The sequence below is a fragment of the Cricetulus griseus genome, chromosome 6 (genome assembly GCF_003668045.3).
Source record: "Cricetulus griseus strain 17A/GY chromosome 6, alternate assembly CriGri-PICRH-1.0, whole genome shotgun sequence".
In the NCBI taxonomy this organism is placed as follows: Eukaryota; Metazoa; Chordata; class Mammalia; order Rodentia; family Cricetidae; genus Cricetulus; species Cricetulus griseus.
Window position 1 is genome coordinate 144,476,716 of NC_048599.1, and position 21,584 is coordinate 144,498,299.

The 21,584-nt window shown below is 51.5% G+C and overlaps 3 protein-coding genes across 6 annotated transcripts in view; 1 reads left to right on the plus strand and 2 right to left on the minus strand.

Moving 5' to 3' along the window:
- Positions 1-11,078, minus strand: part of Ttc16 (tetratricopeptide repeat domain 16) — a 16,430-nt gene extending 5,352 nt beyond the window's left edge. Inside the window, exons 1-12 of one of the 2 annotated variants that reach the window (XM_035446002.1) lie at positions 10,844-11,078; positions 8,920-9,086; positions 8,532-8,622; positions 8,209-8,352; positions 6,540-6,640; positions 6,324-6,453; positions 4,338-4,552; positions 3,401-3,645; positions 3,160-3,301; positions 1,534-1,699; positions 1,034-1,176; positions 713-881 (exon numbers count right to left, since the gene is read on the minus strand). In XM_035446002.1, the coding sequence (XP_035301893.1) occupies positions 713-881; positions 1,034-1,176; positions 1,534-1,699; positions 3,160-3,301; positions 3,401-3,645; positions 4,338-4,552; positions 6,324-6,453; positions 6,540-6,640; positions 8,209-8,352; positions 8,532-8,622; positions 8,920-9,086; positions 10,844-10,864 (1,734 nt within the window). In that variant the 5' untranslated portion in view covers positions 10,865-11,078. The remainder of the gene's footprint in view (positions 1-712; positions 882-1,033; positions 1,177-1,533; positions 1,700-3,159; positions 3,302-3,400; positions 3,646-4,337; positions 4,553-6,323; positions 6,454-6,539; positions 6,641-8,208; positions 8,353-8,531; positions 8,623-8,919; positions 9,087-10,843) is intronic. The other variant, XM_027423783.2, reaches the window with a different exon arrangement.
- A 118-nt stretch (positions 11,079-11,196) lies between these two features.
- Ptrh1 (peptidyl-tRNA hydrolase 1 homolog) lies at positions 11,197-13,234 on the plus strand. Of its 3 annotated transcripts, XM_027423780.2 has the most exons (6): positions 11,197-11,324; positions 11,787-12,006; positions 12,345-12,444; positions 12,610-12,655; positions 12,755-12,772; positions 12,875-13,234. In XM_027423780.2, the coding sequence occupies exons 1-6, from the start codon at positions 11,229-11,231 to the stop codon at positions 12,935-12,937; spliced, it is 543 nt and encodes a 180-aa protein (XP_027279581.1). In that variant the 5' UTR covers positions 11,197-11,228; the 3' UTR covers positions 12,938-13,234. The 3 variants fall into 3 exon arrangements, with proteins under 3 accessions (XP_027279581.1, XP_027279580.1, XP_027279582.1); XM_027423779.2 differs by having other exon boundaries at positions 12,755-13,234; XM_027423781.2 differs by lacking the exon at positions 12,610-12,655.
- Cfap157 (cilia and flagella associated protein 157) lies at positions 13,127-20,760 on the minus strand. Its single transcript, XM_027423778.2, has 9 exons — positions 20,588-20,760; positions 16,857-17,128; positions 16,135-16,288; positions 15,500-15,767; positions 15,045-15,175; positions 14,707-14,857; positions 13,782-13,948; positions 13,486-13,678; positions 13,127-13,198 (listed from the first exon to the last, which is right to left on the minus strand). Exons 1-9 carry the CDS (start codon positions 20,758-20,760, stop codon positions 13,127-13,129), a joined length of 1,581 nt encoding a protein of 526 aa, XP_027279579.2.
- Positions 20,761-21,584: the final 824 nt, after the last annotated feature.

Consider the following 21,584-nt stretch of genomic DNA (forward strand, 5'->3'; position numbering starts at 1 on the left):
CACACACACACACACACACACACACACACACACACACACACACTATGTAATTGTCCATGCTACAGTAAGTAAAAAGACTTTATGAACAATTTAGTCAGGAAAGCAAGGCACAAGTGGCCAGTGTCCCAGGCAGAGTGTGATCATAGTGTCATTTTACTATCAGAGAGGTGTGACATATATGAAGGGCACATATATGTCAGCCCCTTATCACTCAAATCGCACTTTGCTCTGTAGGTCAGCCTTGTTGAGTACCCAAGAATTTCTACAGCAAATCTAGCGCCACTACTCCCTCTACCGGGCTCCTCTCGCATCTGCCATCTATACCAGGGAGGCCCTCATGTCCTATGTCACTTGGGCCAGAACTACATCCCCAACCCCCTGTGCTGAAGTTCTAGATGCACTGTGTCAGTGCAGAGTAACATCATAAAAAGCCAGGCAAGGTGGTGCACACCTCTAATCCTGGCACTTATGAGGCAGAGACAGGAGAATCTCTGAGTTTGAGGCTAGCCTGGTCTACAGAGTGAGTTCCAAGACAGCCATGGCTGTTACACAAGAAGCCTTGTGGGGTAAGGGGGAAGCATATCTGACCGTATTACTCTCCTGCTGAGAAAACAGTCACTCACAGGACACCCCTTGCTGTGTCTAGCCATCTCAGATGAGGTTAGCCACACTAGACTCCAAGGGTCTAGGCCCTGGCATAAGTTTCACTCACCTTTTTCTCCTCTACTACCTCTCTCTTGAATTCAATCTTCTCTCTCAGGGTCTTTCCTTGCAGGCTCTCGGAAGGAGCTACTTCCTCTTCTGGGTTCCTAGTGAAAAGCTGCTCCCAATTCCAGGACTCCATCAAGGCTTGGGCTTTCTGGCGCTCAATTAACCTCTTCCTGTCAAGTCACAGTCCCAGGGCCCTTAATCAGTCTCTGAAATCCAGCCTGCTGTCCCCAGGGACTGGACAGTGCAGGCCTTATGAGGCAACTGGCCAGAGTTCTGAGTCCCCACCTGCTCCCACCACTAGCCAGAGGTCCCACAACCTTACGCCACAATGCTTTGTGGGTGGCTGGCCTTCGGACCACTTTCTATCATCCGCCTTAGCTGGAGCTTGGCCAGTTGGGCCACGTGGCTATTAAGCACTTCCTCCACAGACATACCAGGAAAGAGTTTGGCCATCAGTGGGGCCATCTGCCAGGGAAATGGTGACCAGAGTTGGACAATGAGCAGAGGGTGGGTGCTACCCTTCCCTCAGGGATGAAGAGGGAAGGCTTCTGTAAACTTTCTAAACTGGGGCCTTTTGCCACAGAAGGAGTAGGAAACCAAGAGAAATGGACCGTTCCCTAATGGGGAGCAGAGCCTAGCTTCAAAGCAGCTGGACCTGCACAAGTCTCACTCTACACCTGTGGATGGAATGGAGGGGTGGGTAATGCTGGTAGGGAGGAGGCCTAGTGGGAGTAGCAGCTCATTGTCACCAGTTTCTTTTAGGGACAGGAACAGCAGTCAAGTGGCAAGGGTGTGAGCCTTCCTGGCTCAGCAGGATCTCACCTTTGGATACTTGGGGTTCAGGAGCAGCACAGTGGCAATATCCTGGCAGGCCCCCACAATGTTCTGCAGGAGCTGTCTGTTCTTGGCCCGGTGCAGGTAGTACTGGGCGTTCACAGGGTTGTACTTTATGGCTGCTGAGAAGTGGTCCTCTGCTTTCTGGAACTGCCTGAGGGACATGCCCAAGGCACCATGAGCTGGGCCATCCAGGAGGGATGGGCACCAAGGAGTTCAAGGAAAACTAGGGTCCTCTGCTCCTGCCATGCTCCTCCCTCCCACTCCCAACCACACCACACCCTTTATGGACCTGACACTTGGATACTATCACTTTGGTGTACCCTAATATTTTCTTCCTTCCTTCCTTCCTTCCTTCCTTCCTTCCTTCCTTCCTTCCTTCCTTCCTTTCTTTCTTTCTTTTTCTCTCTTTCTTTCTCTCTCTCTCTCCTCTCTTTCTTTCTCCTTCCTTCCTTTTTTTCTTTTCTTTTTCTTTTTCAAGACAGGATTTTTCTATATAACAGCTCTGGCTGTTGTAGAACTTGCTCTGTAGACCAGGCTGATCTTGAACTCAAAGATCCACCTGCCTCTGCCTCCCAAGTGCTGGGATTAAAGGCATGGGCCACCAAGTCCAGTGTTTTCTGTTTTGTTTTATTTTGTTTTTTTAATTTCAGTTTGTTGGGTTTTTTTTTTCCCCTGACAGAGTTTCTCTGTGTAGTTTGAAGCCTATCCTAGAACTCGCTCTGTAATGATCCACCTGTCTCTGCCTCCCAAGTGCCAATATTAAAGGCATGGGCCACTACGTTTATTGATACCTCCCCGTGCACCCCCCCCCACACACACACAGGGTTTCTCTGTATTGCTTTGGAGCCTGTCCTGGAACTCACTCTGTAGACCAAGCTGGTCTCGAACTCACAGACATCCACCTGCCTCTGACTCCCGAGTGCAGGGATTAAAGGCGTGTGCCACCAATGCCCAGCTGATAACTTTTTTAAAAAAAGATTTCTTAGGTATATAGTGTTCTACCTGCATGCCAGAAGAGGGCACCAGATCTCATTACAGATGGTTTGTGAGCCATCATGTGGTTGCTGGGAATTGAACTCAGGTCCTCTGGAAGACCAGCCAGTGTTCTTAACCACTAACCCATCTCTCCAACCCCTTGATAACATTTTTTAAAAATGTGTGTGGGTGTTTTACCTACATGTATGTTTGGGAATCATTTACATGCTTCATCACTTGGAACTGGAGTAACAGATGTCTGTGAGTTGCCATGTGGGTGCTGGAAAGCAACCTAAATCCTGGAGGAATCTTTAGAGGGAGGCCAGTGGGAGAGTAGGTAGACCTTGAAAATACATTCTAAGGCCAGCTGCAGTAGTAGCACATGCTTTTAATCGCAGCACCTGGGAGGCAGAGGCAGGCTTATCTCAGTGAGTTAAGGCCAGCTGGTCTACAGAGTGAGTTCCAGGACAGAGCTGTTACACAGAGAAACCCTGTCTTGAAAAACCATAAAAACAACAACTAAAAAAGCAAAACCCTCTGTCCAAAAACCCATTCTCTGCCAGCCGCCCTCCTTAGCCATCCATCACACCCTGTGATCACATCCTCCCAGGGCACACCCTCCCCACCCCCAAACACCTTCGCGTCTGCTCACAGAGCCCCATCTTCTCCTGCAGCACACCCATGCGTAGGTTGGCTCCCTCATCCTTCGGGCACAGTTCCAGCGCCTGCTTGTAGTCTGCCTCTGCGAAGGCCAGGTTGCCCAGCTGGAAGAAGCAATCTAGGAGCCAAGGGTGAGGTCAAGTTCATCCCCAACTTCAGAACAACGCTAGGACCCAGCCGCCTCAGACGTTAGCCAGGGCCTGGCCTCCTAGCTCACCCCCACGGTTGATGTACAGGCCCTTCTCGTTTTGCTCGTCCCTGATTGCCTTGTTCAGCAGCAGCACACCCTCCTGATAGGCGCCTTGGGTGTAGCAGTGCACAGCAAAGTCATTGTAGGTCAGTAGCAGCTGGCGCTGTGTCTTCTGCACCAGGTTGTCCTGGCTGTCAGTCACCATGTCCATTGCCTTCAGGAAGTCTTCCACAGCTGGGTCAAATTGCTGGAGCCGTCTGTGCAAGGTACCCCTATGGTGGTGGACATGGCAGACAGCAGAGAGGGCACAAGGACCAAAGCATCCCATTTAGCTAGAAGGCCACTGATCACCCTAGGCCTTCTGATCCATGACCCTTGACTATATTCATGAATTCTGCCTCAAAGCCTTAGGTCTGTCCTCTGGTGCTTGCCCACAATTGCTGCCTGGATAACCTATTCGTCACCAGTATTTGTTATTTCTCACTGACACTTTCCATTTTGGGAACCAGCTATTTGCTAACCTCTATGTTCAGGAGTCAGCTCTCTCCTTCCACATTTATGTGGGTTCTGGGAATTGAAACTCAGGTCAACAGGTTTGTTCCGAAAGCTGCTTTACCCACTGAGCCACCTCACATGCCCCTGTTCATTCCTTTGTGTACACACCCTTTAGCCAATCATTTAGATGAGAAACCCAGGATTAGGGAGATTGAATGGCACCAAATCCTTGGGGGACCAGATAAACTCCTAGTCTCATGCCCTCCCAGCATGAACTACTCAGTAGGCATGGCTGGGGTAGGAGTTCCAGGTTATGGTGGAAACTACCTCGATGGTGCCATGCCCCCAATTGAAAACTGGTGAAGGTTTATTAGGGGCTAGAGAGAGAAACAGCCTGGGAAGGATCAGAGACTCTCCTGAGACCTTACAATAGATCTTCAGGAAGACCAGCCCCTTTCCACCCTGGTACCGGAAGAGGAAGAGATTGGGGTCCAGGGGGTTGTTCTCAATGGCACAGCTGATACGTTTCAGTGCGCGATGCAGTTTTCCCTGCACGGCCAGGATGCTGGCGTCTTGGAGGGACTTCTTGGCCTGGTCCACCATCACCTGGAGCAGCCCTTTGGCCTGTGGGTGCTTGGGATTGAAGAGCAAGGCGCTTCGAAGGTCCTGATAGCAGAGCTTGGGCTGCAGGAGTGGAGGGTAGCATGGTGGTGCTGTCACAGCAGGGATAGAGAAGGGCAGGCCTCTAGGTGACAAGCTAGCATCACACCATCCCTCCTGTGTCCCTGCATCACTGTTCTACATTTCTGACCTCTTGAATGAGGCAGAAGCATTGAGGAAAATCCATCCCTAGCCTCAACATTAATAGCTCCTTTCCAGGTGTGACCTCAGTGAGGTAGGTCAGCCTCTGGTTTGTGCTAATTTGTTATATCAAGAGTTGTGTGGAGAGGGCAATGTGCTGCCTCATCCCCTCCTGCATCCTCCTCCACTCCCTGTCCTTTACACCAACATACTGTGACCAAGGACAGACTGAGGTCTGGGTACCAGCAGAGAACATCCCTAGGCAAATGCTTCCCAGTGCTGTGCAGTTGGCTGGTTGCTCCACAGTCTTAGCAATCCCCCCATTCTCCTTTGGGTAATTGGTTGGAGGGTACACTGGGAGGACTGGGCAGTGTGAGAGAGGGAGTGGCTGAAATGTGCTTGGGTTGGAGAACTGGCTATATGGCCTTGATCAAGTCACCTCTGGTCTGCTTTATTCATCTTTCTCCGAGGGTTCCCAGCAGTCTTGGGGATGAACTGCCTTTCATGGGTCACAAGTGGATGTGGAGTCAGCAATAAATATTGACGATGAATACACTCATGCCTTTGAAGCGGACTCCCACTGGGTCACCTGTGTGACACTAAAGCCCAGCCTCTGACTAGAGCCTGTCTGGGTCCCCTTACTCAGCCACTCCCCTTCCTTGCCTGGTGAAATGAAGTGAACCTACCCTTCTTCCTTGCATCCTCTCTGGCTCCTCCTCATCTTGTTGCCAACGCCCAGTTCACCTATAACACTGCACACTGTTCTGGATCCTCTTTCCTTCCATTGCCTCAGCACTGCAGGATGCAGGACCCACTCCAGCTCCCCCCACCCCCCCATCCTCTCACACTTGCCCTTCTCAACTGACAGTCTCCACAGAGGGAACCATCCCCAGAGGTCACTGCCCCAGGGAACACTCTATCCAGGAAGGCTTGCAGGCTCCTTCTCTCTGCCTACATTCTCCTTAGCTTACTCCCTGTGACCCTACATCCCTTGTCCCCAGGCTGTCCCCTGAACTCTCTGTGTCCTCTCTCAGCTCAGCAGGGAGGCCAGGAGCTTTAGAACTTTTCCACTGTGCAAATAAAAGAAAGCAGAATGCCAAGCATGGTGGCCCATGTCTTTATCCCAGCAGAGGAAGGTAGATCTCTGAGTTCAAGGCCAGCCTGGTCTACACAGTGAGTTCCAAGACAGCCAGGGCTACACAGAGAAACCCTGTCTCAAAAAGCCAAAAATCCCCCCCTCAAAAGAAAGAAAGCAATACAGGGAAGAAGTGCATCAGCTAATGTCTGTGGTGTCCTGGAGGCCACACAGCTGAGGGCTGGGGAGAGTCACTGGCTGAGGGGTCCGTCAGCAAACCGCTTCCTACACTGGCTTGAGGATCCCCCAAACCCACCCATGTCTCTGTCACAGCTCTAAAGAAACAAGGATAACATGACACACTCGCCCCACACCTCTTTAGAGGTTACCAGAGAGCATAGTACTGTCTGGCGCAAAGTCAGGACTGAGTGATGAAGGACAGCTACCTCATTGACAGGACCCTCAGACTCTGTGTGAACTTATAGGGATAAAAGACTTCCAGCTGGCCTTGCCTCCTCTATGATCTTGGGACACACCAGGGGCTCCAGGCCACACCCACCCTGCCCCACTGTGCACTACCTTCTGGAAGAAGTTGTAGATACGAGCCCGGAGGATGTAGACATCAGCAGTGGCCCTGCCTTGCTTTACCTCTCTGGTGACGAGGGAGAGGCAGTCCTGATGCCGATTGAGAGCGAGCAGGCAGGCCATGCTGGAGGGGGGCAGAGGGAGGGCAGGATGCACTGAGTCTGGGGCAGTAAGAGGCTGCTGGGCGAGGGGAAGGCGCTGCACACTCACCAGCGGTAACTGAAGGAAGGGTTCTGGGGCTGGAGATCGGAGGCTTGCAAGAAGACATACAGGGCTTCCTGGAAGTCACACAGCTCATACAGGCACTGGCCCTAAGGAGACAGGGTTGGTCAGTTCTGCTTATAATTCCAGCTCTGATGAATTCCACAGGGAGAGGACAGGGAGAGGAGAGGCAGAGACTTCAAGAGACAGAGATGGGAGATGCAGAGCTGAGTAGAAACACCAAGGAACAGAGGAACACAGAGCACTACGAGACTGAATAGAAGAGTAGGTGAGAGCAGCAGGCTCTGGCCAAAGGTCTGGCACTCACAAGCATCCCTGGTTCAGATTAAGGAAAGAAGGCTCAGAGAGGTGAAGTGACTTTCCCAAGGTCACACAGGAAGTGAGATGGCAGGTCACAGGCAACTTGAACAGTTATTTGAGTGCTTTGAGGGCTCCTTCCTTCTCCTTCTCTAGTATGATTGTTTGTTGGTGTTTCCCACTGTAGCCCACACTGGCCTGGAACTATGCGACCCCGGCAGACCTTGAATTCAGTGTCCAGAGTGCTGGGATGGCAAACCCGAGCCACCGTGTCTGGCCCCGTGTTTTCTACTACATTTATTTATTTTGAGTGCGAGTGGGGGCAGCACCTGTTCAGCACACATGTGGATGTCCTAGATAACTTTCAGCAGTCAGTTCTCTTCCCACCATGTAGGTCTCAGATGTCGAGCTCAGGTTGTCAGCCCGAGAGGCAAGCACCCTTACCTACTGAGCCATCTCACTGGCCCCAAAGCTTCTTTGTAAGAACTGAATGATTTGGTGTTTTGTGGTATCGGGGCTCTAACTCAGGCCCTTGCTATACTAGGCAAATGTTCTACCGCTGCTACACCCCAACTCCACTTCTACCCAATATTTAAAAGAAGGTGCTGGACTATGGGGGTGCACACCTTTAATCTCAGCACTCAGGAGCCAGAGGCAGGCAGTTCTGTGAGTTTGAGGTCAGACTGGTCTACAGAGCCAGTTTCAGGACAGTCAATGCTACACGGAGAAACGCTGTCTTAAAAAAAAAAAAAAAAAAAAAAAAAAAAAAGCTTCAGAACAAAAAAGCAGATGTGAGAGTAGTGAGATGACTCAGTGGGTAAAGGTGAATTGTCACCAAGCCTGATGCCCAGGGCCCACATAGCAGGAGACAACTGACTACTGCATGTTGTCTTCTGACCTCCTATATGCACACACGCACATACACTCACGCACACACGTACACACACAAATAAATACATGTAAAAATAAATTTTAAGCAATTAACCTTTTACTTAGTGCTAGGCATGGGACCTAGTGCACCCTGTATTTGAGGCAGGCATCCTACCACTGAGCCACACCCCTACTGACTCACACAAATCAAATTTACAATTTAGTTCAGTCATACTTGCTCCATTTTGATAGCTCAACTTTTCCATGTGCCTGGCGGTGACCCTACTGGACAGTGTAGAGTAGATCGTATCCTTACTACAGAGGTCCATTTAGACACCCCTAGCTGTTTAAATTAGTAAACCAGAGAGGGGGACAGCGAGTGGGGATAGGTGGGACACAGACACAGAACCAGGAGTCCTCAAGCACTCAGATCTGATTCTAGGAACCTGTGAGGAATGCACTCCTGTGTGGGTGGGAGCAGCCCAGGCACCTGAAGGTAGAGCACAAAGGCCAGCCGCTCCAGGTATTTGCTATTCTCTGGCTCATAGGAGTAGGCCCTGCGCAGGTTCTGCAGGGCAGAGGAGAAGTCGCAGAGCTGGATGAAAGCCTCAGCACGGAAAATATAGAACTCAACCTGAAGAAGGCAAAGAGACCCAGGCTGCTGTGTCCTTTCTATCACCTGCCCCTCGGAGCAAGGAGGGTGACTGTTGTGGCTCCTCAAGGCTTAAAAGAATTTGATGGTCCTGGGAGGAAGAGCCTAGCAGGCGTGAGGGAGGAGCTTCCAGTGGCCACTGTGACTCAGTCTCCTCTTACCTGGTCGGGGTTCAGGTGGAGAGCACGGGAGAAGTAAAGCACAGCCATCTCCCAGTCCTCTTGTTCTAAGCAGTGATGGCCTTGGTGATAGCTGTGAGGACAGGAGAGTTCAGGCAGTGGGGCTGGCCTTGATATTGGACCAGCCCAGGGCATTCTCAGGGCTACAGTGGGGCAAGGGGGAGGGAGGGCTGAGGTAAAGAGGCTGGAAAAGTAAGCAGAGTTCCAGGGAGGGCAGCTGGCCTTCCTGGAGCTCTTTCAGCTTTTAATCCTTTTGTCCATCAGTGTTCACTGAGGCCCAGAGTGGGACAGTAGCCAGCTCGGGACTGTACTCCATGGTAATGGCTGTGTGGAGCAGGATCCTGGGGCTGGGGACAAGGAAGTCACTCACTACTCTCTGACTCTGAAAGGCACTGTTGACTCTGTCAACCTTGGTTTCACCACACCACTAACGCTGTAGAACACCTGGCTGGTCCCAAAGATGCGTTGCAGGGTCGTCTCTCGGGTCTCAGGGACCTGTAGCTTTGGGATTTTCTGTGTTTGGACATTGACAGACTCCTAGAACCAAATCAGAGGCAATGAGCTTGGAAAGCCTCAGGGATCACCCCACATCACTTCTACACGTCCCAGGGACTTTGCCTGGTGCTGGAGGAGGTGTGGGAAAGCCCCCTGGTAGAAGACACACCCAGTCTGGGGTTCAATGGTCCTCCAGATGTTTCAACATTTTTCTAGCCCTGCCTCTCTCCCTCTCCTGTGGTCAAGATCAAGGGGATGAGAGTCCTCCTAGCCACTGCACCTCTGCTCTCCTCTTGGTTTTTGCCTGCTCTTACCTTGTGCTATAGATGCCCAGTGTTCTCAGTGCTCCAGCTTAGACCCTGCTCTATATCTATCTAGGCTTTGAGATTACTTGTAAATCATCTGGGACTCTCACACCCAGCAGGTCACACTGAGCAAGCACTTTCCCTGACTTCTTTCTTCTATGTGGTTACCCTTCCCATTGTCACCAGAATCAGAGACTTATGTATCATCTGTCCTCAAGTGTTTCATGATTCAAACTCTCTCCATTGGGCTGGGCTGCAGTGACACACACCTTTAATATCTGTGTAGGGTGAAAAGGACCAAGGGAAAAACATCCTGTCCCTGACAAGACCTTCAGGAGACCTGGGCCAAGGCAAAACATCCTGACCCCAACATGACCCCAGGACCATGGATTGAAATCCCACCATTCTCAAGCCACCCAGGAAAGCTCCGCACCCATCCCCACAAGAAGCCCTATATAAACTCTGTACCCAGTTTTGCTGCTGTTTCTCATCCTAGAGGCAGCCATGCTCCTTGATTTTCCCTTCCCAATAAATCTCTTGAGTGAGGTTTGTAGTGAGGTCTGACGTTTTTGCCTGAGCTGAGCTTAGCTGTAACAACTTTTGCCAGAGACAGAGGGAACAGAACTAACACTTTCGCTGGGGAAACTTTCTCCTAGACCAGCAGAGTTGTTACACTCCAGGGGACCTAAGTAGAGCAGAGCAGAACTGTAACACTGGCACTGCGAATCTTTGAGAATCTTTGAACGGAGTTGTTACACTTGCCTTGGGGAAACCTTTTCCTGGAGCAAATCTGTAAGTTGCTATGATTACAGTGATTTTGTGGTATTCTTTGGCTCCTGACTGCCAGGATACTTTACCATCTGAGCTCCAACACGTAACAAACTGTACTTGAGAGTCAGAGGCAGGCAGATTTCTCCGAGTTAGAGGCCAGCCTGGTCTACATAATGAAACCCTGTCTATAAAAAACAAACGGGCTGGAGAGATGGCTCAGAAGTTAAGAGCACTGGCTGCTCTTCCAGAGGTCCTGAGTTCAATTCCCAGCAACCACATGGTGGCTCACAACCATCTGTTATGAGATCTGGTGCCCTCTTCTGGTGTGCAGATATATATGGAAGTAGAATGTTGTATACATAATAAATAAATAAAATATTTAAAACAAACAAACAAACAAGCAGGGCAGTGGTGGGACATGCCTTTAATCCCAGGATCCAGGAGACAGAGGGAGGTGGATGTGTGAGTTAAAACCCGTGCTGGTCTACCGAGAGAGTGCCAGGACAGCCAGGTCTACATAGAGAAATCTTGTCTTGAAAAACCAAAACAACAACAAACTGAAATAGAATAACAATTAAAAACCTCTCTGCCGTCTCCTTTTGGAGTAGGAGGCTAGTCACTCTTCTCCCCTCCCACTCTACAAACGATGAACTCTCACTCATAGGCCTCCCTGAAGGGCTTAACCGTCTCTGCCTCGGCTTCCTCCTCCTCCGCCGCCCTCACCTCGGTGCTGCTATCCGTCATGACGGGTTTCCAGGCTGACCTCTGGGTTGAGCTAACTCCCTGATTCTCGGCCTCAGTTGTTGCTAGGCACCAGCTCCGGGATGCCCAGAGGCTCCGCCCATTTGGCAGCGCCTCGAGAGTCAATAGAAACGTAGCTGGGCCAGCTGAGGCCTACGTCAAGGAAAGAACCTGCGGGGTGACGCGACGCCGTGAAAAATGCACTCAGAGGCCCTCCGCGGCCGGCGCCCCGCCCACTTCCGCCCCGCAGAAACATGGAGGCCGCCGAACTGGGCCCGGATTGGCCGTCGCTGGACACGTGGCAATGCTATTGGCTTAGAGCTGCCTGACGTCAAGGGGCGGGGTCCTAGCTGTGAATTGGGGCGGCATGTTGCGGTCCGGCCTTTTTCGCTCCGGCATGCGGCGGAGTTGGGCCTTGAGGCAGCGCGTTTCCGAGGCTCGGTCCCCCGGGAAGCGGTGGCTGGTGAGTAGGGCGTGGGTGACCGCGCAGGGACTCGGGGTTCGACTCCGATGCTGCCACTGTCCCCCGGGTAAACTCTCCCAAGTTTTTTGTCAGCCCCACCTACTTTTTACATATTTAATTGTTTAGGTTACGTTTGTGTGTGCACGTGCGCGTGGCTGTCAGAGGGCAACTCCTTCTATCGTGTAGATTCCCAGGACCGATCCTAGGTTGACAGGACAGCAAGTGCCCGTACTTTCTGAGCCGTCTTGCCGGGCTCCTTGTCAGCTTTTCTGCTTAGCTAAGTAGTTGACCGGCTCCTGACTTAGGGGTTCTTTCTGCTCCTGCATCAGGGTGCAGCACCCCTAGCTTTGCGGGGCCTCCTGGAGTCCCCAGCCCTTTAAGCTCCCCTCTCCGTTGCCTGAGCACTGTGTTGGGTTCTCTGTGATATATTATCCGGTTTGTTTTCTGTGGTGTTGCCTGCAGGTGGCTGGCCTGGGGAACCATGGAATGCCTGGCACACGGCACAGCGTGGGCATGGCAGTGCTCGGGCAAATAGCGCGGCGACTGGGAGTGGCGGAGAGCTGGGCTCGTGATCCTCGCTGCGCTGCGGACCTCGCCCTGGCCCCGCTTGGGGATGCCCAGCTGGTACTGCTCCGGCCACGACGCCTCATGAACGTCAACGGGCGCAGTGTGGCCCAAGCTGGTGAGTTGTGGGCTTCATAGCTAAGAGGGCACAGGGACCAGAGAAGGGTTTCAGCTGGTGAGTCCCAGTTACTACATTGTGGACTTAGGAGCCTGTTTCTTTTTCTTTTCTTTTCTTTGTTTTTTTGACATGGTTTTTCTTTGAAACAGTCCTGGCTTCCTGGAACTCTGTAGACCAGGCTGGCCTCAAACTCACAGAGATCTGCCTGCCTCTGCCCTTGAGTGCTGGGAGTAAAGGCGTGTGTGACCACCGCCTGGCTGAGAGCCTGTTTGGATATGGGGGTCTTTGTGATCCCTCTGAGCAGATAGATGGTAACTAGGGTGTTTCCCTGTGCCTAGCAAAGCTGTTTGGGCTGACTGCGGAGGAGATCTATCTGGTGCACGATGAACTTGACAAGCCCCTGGGAAAGCTGTCTCTGAAGCTGGGGGGCAGTGCAAGGTGAGGCTCACGTGTGCTCACATTTGGGTAGGGATGCTGGCCTCTGTTGGGGTGGAGTAGGGTTGCCTAGCCCATCTCTATATGCTAGGCTGCTCTGAAGGAAGCCTGGGCAAGGGAAGTGAGGGGCCTGCCTCAGGAAGCACTAACTGCTCATATCCCTTCAAGGGGCCACAACGGAGTCCGTTCCTGCATTTGCTGTCTGAACTCCAGTGTGAGTTTCCTCTTTTTGCCCTGCCCTGGGTGTGAGTGGCCAGCATGGGTCCCAAATGTATCTCACCAAAGCACCCTCATCCCTCTGGTATCCCCACAGGCAATGCCGAGGCTACGGGTAGGCATCGGGCGCCCCACAAACCCTAGTATGGTGCCCGACTATGTCCTGGGCTACTTCTCCCCTGAGGAGCAGGAGCTACTGTCCCCATTGTTGGATCAGGCCACCGACCTGCTTCTGGACCACATCCGTGCTCGAAGCCAGGAACCACCATCGGGCCTATGACTCCAGTGGACATATCTACTTGTTTGACTGCCTGCCGGTGCCCTGAAGCCCAGACACAGCCACACAACTGCCATGACACATTGGTACCCACTGTTTATTTAACTTCTGGGTTGCCCCAGGCCACTTGCAGATTGAAGGAGGGACTGTGGCCAGAACAGTCTATTTCTGCGGTGGCTTGGTCTCCGTGCGCTACTTACGGTATAGAAAAGGTTTAGGAAGGCTGAACTTTCTGAATTTTTTGAGAGCACCAGATGGGTAGATCTGCAAGATTAAAAGATGCTTGCTTGAAATCTGAAACCTCCTTGGTGGTGGTGGTGGTAGGGCGCTAACCCCATAACCCATTCCTTACCAATGGGGTGGGGACAAAAGGGTCTAGGAAACCCTCTCCCAAGGGTAGCATAGGTATGCCTTAGCCTGTTTTTGTCAGGCTATTTTACAGGGTGGGTCAGAGAGGTCCCACCATATCCCTGAAGCCATCCAACTCTCCAGCATAGAAAAACTTGGGCCAGCTGTCAGGTTGCTGTCCCCAGGGTCCCTGGCCCTCCTACCTCATTAGTGTTCTGTAGCTGGCAGATGCCCATCCGGCTGACATATGAGAGAGACCTGAGGTCCTGGGGGTTGGGTGGGATGTGGACCCGGCGAGGCACCAGCCCTAGATCCCCTGGCTTGTAGGTTGTGATGGCAGAGAGCTGCTGCAGCAGAGAAGCTGTCGCTGTCCCGGGTATCTGGGCACTGGTTCGGCTGTGGGAAGGGACCCAGGGTCATCATCTCCATCTCTACAAGAGGAGGCTGAGGTTCTGAGAGAGATTGGACAGCCAGGATCTGCTGAGGGCGCTCTGCTCACCTCTCTTTGGGTGGGCCCTGGGGCTGCTTGTCCTTGTGGCAACCCATACCCAGATGTAGTTTTGAAACCATAGCTGAGCTGAGCAGAGCCAGCAATTGCTGCAGCAGCTCCTTGCGCTGCAGTTGGAACACAACGTCAAAGTCGCCATCCCGTGCATCTGTTCGCATCTGTTGGTGTGATGTGAGATGGGGTAAATACCAGTGGCCCACATACCCATCCCCCAAGTGCTAGAATTAAAGGTGTGCACTGCCACACCGGGCCTTGTTATTTTTTTAATTATTATTAATATTGTTATTTTGATTTTTCGAGACAGGGTTTCTCTGTGGCTTTGGAGGCTGTCCTGGAACTCGCTCTGTAGACCAGGCTGGCTTCAAACTCACAGAGATCCACCTGCCTCTGCCTCCCGAGTGCTGGGATTAAAGGCGTGCACCACCAACACCTGGCTCCCAGCCTTGTTATTTTATTTATTTATTTATTTATTTATTTATTTATTGCTTTTTCAAGACAGGGTTTCTCTATGCAGCGTTGGAGCCTATCCTGGCACTTGCTCCATCTGGAGACCAGGCTGGCCTCAAACTCACAGAGATCCGCCTGCCTCTGCCTCCTGAGTGCTGGGATTAAAGGCATGTGCCACCAATGCCCGGCTCCGGCCTTGTTATTTTAAGACACTGAGTTGCCTTGAACTGGCTGGCCTTGAACTTCATCTGTAGCCTAGCCAAATCTTGAATTTGTAATTCTCCTGCCTCGGCCTACTCAGTAGCTGGTATGATCAGACCCAACTCTTGAGTGGATCTTTGAGGTCCAGAATCAGAAAAGGAGTCTGGCCAGGAGCCTGTCAGGAAGGAGGCTCTCTAAGCTTGGCCCTCGTGGGTCAGCTTCTGTCCTTTGTCCACTGGCCTCTTGGTATCTCTGGACACTTGTTCACCTGCATAATGTCCTGTAGGAGGGAGGTGGCCTGGGCCAGGACTGTTTCCAGGCTGCCCCGAACCTTCTGTTCCTCAGTCAGCTCCTCTTGTAGCTGATTCACCTCTGCCTGCTGTTTGCTCAGCTGCTGCTCCAGCTGGTCTTTCTCACTCCTGGTCCAGACAAGAGAAAACCCACAGCTTGCCCCATCTTTTGGCTCTGGCCAGCACCACCTCTTTCCCAGGCCCTGCCTTTTCTGTGCAGCCCATCTAAATCCAGGCTTCAACGTGTCTGATAGAGGCTATGGACAAGGAAATTCCCTGGCAGGCTTCTACCTGATTCCACCCAGCTCTGGCTCACCTCAGGATCTGGTTGTCTTTCTGCAGCGTCTGGAAGTTTTGCTCCAGTTGGGACAGCAGGAGGCGCAGCTGCTCTGCCTCCTTTGTGTCCTGCCTCTGCTGACGGCACTTCTCTGTCAGCATGAGGATGACCTGCAGCCGTGGGCAGGTGCCCATGTACAGATGTACGGTGGGACCCCAGCCCGCCCCTCCCTCCTTCCCTCTCTCCCTCCTTCCTTTCCTCCCTCCCTCCCTCCTGGAGATACAGGCAGGCCAGCACCACCTCTGGATAACAGCTAGGCAGGAATTGGTCTCCTCTCAGTTATGGGGGATTGAAAGCAGATTCCAGAGCTAGGGCCAGCATCCCCACAAGGAAAGCCTGGGCCCTCACTGCAATCCCTCACCCCAGCACCTCATGACTTGGCTCTGGCATGGGGTCGGCCCTCATTTCACACGAGGAGGGCATGGTGCTCACACCTTCTGATGGCCTCTGCTGTTTCTAGCCATGATCTCTTGGGTGTTCTCCAACATCTCCACCTGCTGGTACAGTTTATCCTGGATACCTTTGAGCTGCTCATTCTCCTGAAGCAGCTGCACACCTTGCTGAGTCACCCAGGACAGCTGCAATGTCACATTGTTGTTCTCTAGGATGGCCCGCCTGGTTGTCTCCCACATCTGGTTGGTGGCCACCTTTCGGAAGTCAGTGGCCACCAGGTTCACACGCTGGATGATCTCTTTCCTTAGCCTGACCAGGAGGGAGGGATTGAAAGGGAGTCAAACAGAGGGATATAAGTCTTAGTACCCCTTTTTTTGCGTGGGGATCTAAGAGTACCCAGACTCTTCCTCAGAAAATCTGTGGGCCTTTGGAATTTGAACCATCGAAACACATTCTTATTAAATAAACAGAATTAAAGTAACAAGATGTAACAAAAAGATGGCGTGTTCAGTGCTAGCCTGGGAAACTGGCTGGGAGCTTACTCTTTCTTCTCCTTTCCCAATAAATCCCAGTCAGGGTTTTGGGGACAATCTGGGGGAGTCCATGATCTCCTTCTAGAAAGTGAGAGAGCGGGAGACTGACTTGTGTGGCCCCAGCGGGTCCCCAGCCTGCCCACCTGTCCTTGTCCAGCACAGACTTCTTCTCCAGGTTGTACACATAGTCTTTGTATTCTCCCTCCTGCTTCCGCAGCTGCTCCTCCAGCACCAAGTACTTGTCAGTGAGCTCCTCTTTCTGCAGCCGAAATTCTTCCAGGGCAGCCAGCTTTCCCCCTGCCCGTCACGGGCCACAAGACTGGTGAGCTGCCTCTGAGGGCTATGAGTGACACCCCTCCAAGGTCTCAGCCTTGCCCATGTCTTCCTGCCCACCTCTCCCCACACGCTTGTGCTTTCTGCTTTCCATGCCAGGGCTGGCCCCGCACATACACAGCCTGTCTGTGGAGCGCCTTCCCTCCCATCCTACTACACCAGCCTTGCTCAGCCCATCTTCTCAAGACGCCTCCCCACATGAGAGTGACAGTGATGGCTGCATCTGAATCTGGGCAGACAAGTCTCAGTGCCCCCTTCCAGATGGGTGGCATAGACGAGACCCTCCGTCTTTTTGAAGCACTTCTCTATTTACAAACTGGGGATGGGGGACCATTTCTGGCCTTGGGAACGCATGGACAATGAAGGCAGATAGGGTTTGAAGTGACATGCACCTGTTCTTACTCCAGGTGGACGTGTCACCCCAATTCCCATGTGAGGCCCTGCCTCCTGCAGGGGTAGCTGGGGGTTTGGGCCTGTACCTTCCAGTGGCAGATTCACACAGGTGTGCTGACTGGTGCGCTTGTCTCCTCACCTAGGACAATGTTCTCTGTGGTAAGCTGGTCCTTGGTCTCCTGGAACTCGTGGCGCACTTGGGCAAGCTGCGCCTCAAAAGCGTCCTTCTCCATCTCCTTTGCCAGCTGTAGGCTCTGCAGTTGGTCATTGAGGTCGGTGATCTCATCTACCCTCTGGTTGAGCGTGCGCTTGAGGAAGGCCACAATTTCTTTCTTGTTGTTGGCCAGCTGCTCGAACTCTTGGCGGAAGAGCTTCTCTTGCACAGCCAGCTCATCCCACTTCCGTTGATACCTTGAGTGCGGTGGAGATGTGGGGTCAAGCCAGGCCAGGTCACAGGGCACCCCTGAACTTGCTCTCCAAGACCCTCCTTTTGTAAAGGGCCACTTGGAGTTACACATAGTCGGAGTCCAGCCTCATGTCCTAATGTGCCTCATGTCCTCATGCCTGGAGGCCTTAACACCAACCTGTACTCAAGTCTCTGTGTGCGTGGGGTGTGTTTGAGTGTGTGTGCTTGAGCACACTGGAATGCATAAAAGCCTGGAGTCAATGTTGAGCATCTTCTTTGGCCTCTGCTCTGAGGCAGAGTCTCTCACTGAGGCTAAAGTGTAACAGTTTGACTAGGCTGGCTAGCCAGTGAGCTTCAGAGAGCTCCTCTCCCATCAAGACCAGGGCTTTAGGGACTCATTGCCATGCTTGGCTTTCTTCAAGGGTTCTGGGAACCTGAACTCCACTTCTGCTGCTTGCTTGCCAGGTCTTTACTGACAGAGTCATCTCCCCAGCCAACATTTCAGCATTTTAGGGTTATTACCTCACTCATCTCACTCAAAGCTGAGTTTCTCGAGACAGGGTTTCTCAGTAGTCCTGGAACTCGCTATGTAGACCAGGTTGGCCTTGAACTCATAGAGATCTGCCTGCCTCTGCCTCCCAAGTGCCGGGATTAAAGGCGTGCGCCACTACGACTAGTTACCTTACGTCACACAAATGTAAGTCCTATGGGGACTGAGCCCGCTGTACTCTGCTCACAGTGGTATCACACGTCCCCATCTGTCTCTGGTTTGTGGGAGGTATGCATTTGTCCTCAGCAGCAAAGACAAAGAAAGGAAACTGAGGCTCAGAGAGATGAAACCAGAAAGTGGCCGGGTGGTGGTGTTGCACACCTTTAATCCCAGCACTCAGGAGGCAGAGGCAGGAGGATCTTTGTGAGATCAAGGCCAGCCTGGTCTACAAAGTGAGTTCCAGGACAGCCAGGGCTACACAGAAAAACCTTGTCTCAACCCACCCCCACCCCCGCTGCCCCCCAAAAGAAAAGAAACTAGAAAGCAACAATACTAGAACTTGAACTCAAGCCAATATGACCTGAAAGGCAAGGTCTTTACCCATAATGCCTTGTCCCTACAGTCAGCCCACTCATCTGGCTGAGCCCTAATGCACTTGGCACCCCTACCTCTGTGTCTCAGGGCCTATCAGCTTGGCAGATATTAAGCACTCAATAGCTATGTGGTAAATGTATTTTTCCTGATACATTTCATCTGTTGTTAGGTCAAGGGGCATTTGTAAATTTAAGAATACTATGTTTACTGGTTTCACATGGGAGAATTAAAGCATTTGCAAAGTTGTATTCATAGGTATTTAAGTGTTAGTAAGTTTTTTGAATGAGTTCTGTGTACAAGGCACCTCAGGATATGGGTGCCTGTGTGGGGAGAAAAAGCAGCCTGCCACAGGAGTCAGAGAGGCCAGAGTTGTCATCCTGCTTCCGCCTCTTCCTGAGCCTCAGGAACGCTGGCTGTGCTTCTCCTCTGGGCCTGGTATGGAATGGGAGACAACATGGGGCTTCCTGAGCCTACACAGACCTAACACCGCCTGTGGTCTGAGTGCCACATGAACAGGGCTGCCTTCTGGTATTTTGCTGATGTATTTATTTGTTACAGATTTGTGATATTCATGCATTTATGCATATTCACATGTGTGTGGAGGCCAGAGGTTGACATTTGCTGAGATTCACCCCCCCCCATGACAATTCATTTTATAGATAAGGAAAGCTAGGCTCTCCACCTTATATATTGAAGCAGGGTCTCCTACTGGACCGCAGAGCTCAGGAGTTCACTGGTCTAGCTGGTTTGCTCTAGGGGATCCTTTATCTCTGCCTCCCAGACTCTGAGATTACAGGTGGCCACCACATCTACCCATTTCTGTGGGTGCTGGGGATTCAAATTCCAGTCCTCACATTTGAGTGGCAGGTGTGTTAGTTGCTGAGGCATTTCCCCAACCACTTACTTATCTTTTTAAGGGCTCTGGAACTGGGGAGGAGCTTTATAACTGTTGGTCAGTTAGACTTTTTTCTTTTTTCATATTTATTTTTGGTTTTTCAAGACGGGGTTTCTCTGTTTAGCCTTGGCTGTCCTGGAACTTGCTTTGCTTTGTTAGACCAGACTGGCTTCAAACTCAGAGATCTGCCTGCTTTTACCCACCCTGAGTGCTGGGATTAAAGGCGTGTACCACCACCCACTGCCCAGAGCCTTTGTTCTTTTGAGACAAGGTCTTATCCTTAGTCCGGGCTGGCCTGGAAATTATGGGGTAACCAAGCTGACCTTAAATTTATAATAAATTTATAATAAACCTTAAATCCCAAGTGCTGAAATTGTAGGCATGTACCACTGTCTGCAGGTTAGAAACTATATTTTTTTTTCTAAAGATTTTATTTATTTATTATGTATACAGTCTTCTGCCTGCATGCCAGCAGAGGATACCAGATCTCATTCAAGGTGGTTGAATGTGCTCACCATGTGGTTGCCGGGAATTGAATTCAGGACCTCTGGAAGAGCAGTCAGTGCTCTTAACCACTGAGCCATCTCTCCAGCCCTAGAAACTATATTTTTTACAAACTTTCTTAACATATTTATCGACTGTGAATATGCATGCATGCATGAGTCAGAGGACAGCCTGCTGCAGTTAGTTCTCACGCCATATGTGGGTCATGGGGATGAGTGGCAAATGCCACTGAGCCATCACCGGCCTTAAAAACTAGTTTTAAAGTAGGAAAAAATGATGAGCAAATGCAGTGTCTCTGGTTGAATGTTAAGAGGGTCTTTCTCTGAGATCTCTGCCACATACAAACCCAGCCCTAAGAAGAAAATTCCCTTCTTTAGTTTCCATTTAGGGACATGTAGTGGTTCACAATTGTAATCTCAGCACTTGGGAGGCTGAAGAAGGGGAATTAACATGAGGCTGGCTAGCCTGGGCTACAGAGTAAGAGCCTGTCTCTAAAACAAAGTAAATACACTTAGAGAAACAACGTAAGCCTAGAGAAACACGCTGAGTCTTGGCATAAGGAAAGAGGGAATGGATGACCTCCCTGGCCGCCAGGGGGAGCCATTTCTAATCTAGCCCACTGTTTAAAATAATAATGCTTAAGATCCATTCTTAGCCTGGTGGTGGTGCACGCCTTTAATCCCAAAACTCAGGGAGGCAGAGGCAGGCAGATCTTTGGGTTCCAGGACAGCCAGGGCTACACAGAGAAACCCTGTCTCAGAAAAATTAAAAACAAACTAAACAAACAAAAAGGTCCTATTGCTCCCCAAGATCTGAGAGCTGTGAAGGGTTGGGAAGATCCATTCACCACTTACAGGTGGCACCTGTTTAATTGAGGAAATGGACAGGGCCTGAACATCCCATGGGAAGCCAGAACCCATATCTAAGCCTGTGTGGGCTTCTGGCCTGGCACACTAGCATCCCTGCTGCCCGCCCACCCACCGAGCCAGCCGGTCCTCCAGGTCTTGGATCTGTTTGTGGTAGAATTCCTTCAGCTCCTCCACCACGTTAGTCTCTGGGGTCTTCAAGGCCGAACTAGTATCCTTTTTGCCCCCTTTCTTCTTCTTGCCTTCAAACTCCTTGTTGCCTTTGTTCGGCTTCTTTTTGGGAGCCATGGCCGATGGCAACCACTGTTTCAAGTCCCCTTTAAGAAGCCAGGTGGTTGCTAAGGAAGTTGGTTTCATACATAGCAACAGCCTGACAGAGTGAGGCTGTGTTTTAAAGGGCCATTGTCCTCTTCTGGACAGGGAGCTTGTGTCTGGGCCTAGCCTTTCACAGCAGGGGGCCAGGCTCTTAGGTACAAGTTTGGGTTCAGGGAAGACCTTTCCTTCCCCAAATGAAAATAAATGTTGTTGTAAATTAATTACAATCATCAAGAGCTCTAGTAATCACTAGCCTGCCACTTTGGGACTTTGTGCTAATCAGAAGATGGAGGTTCAGCCAGATGGACCAGAAGGAACAATCACCCCTCACCCCCCCACTCCCTACCCCTACCCCCCAACCCCCTGCTAGGATGGGCCTTCCCTAGACCATCCTGTCACTCCTTCAGTGGCACAGCCACATAACATTTTATATTGGGGGTTCACAGACTGGAGCCTTGGGATTTCCTTAAGGCTTAGTGGCAGGGCCCATCTATCCATTGCTACCCCAGGCAGACAAAGTTCTTTCTGTAGCTTTGGTCTTGGCTGCAGCATAGTAGGGAGGGAAAGCCCCTGTGGTTGAGGAGGCAGCATACAGGCATGGGATGGGAGACAGTAGGTATTCAGCTGGCAGATGCCCTAGCCGGCCCTTCGGGGCTCTATCCTTTCAGCACTGGGCCATCTCACTAGTGACACTGGGCTTTTTTCAGTTCATGAGTGTTTCTGCTCTATAGTCCCCAAGCATTCTATGGAGTGAATGCCTGGTGTCACACACAGAGGGGCACCTTTGCTCAAACCCT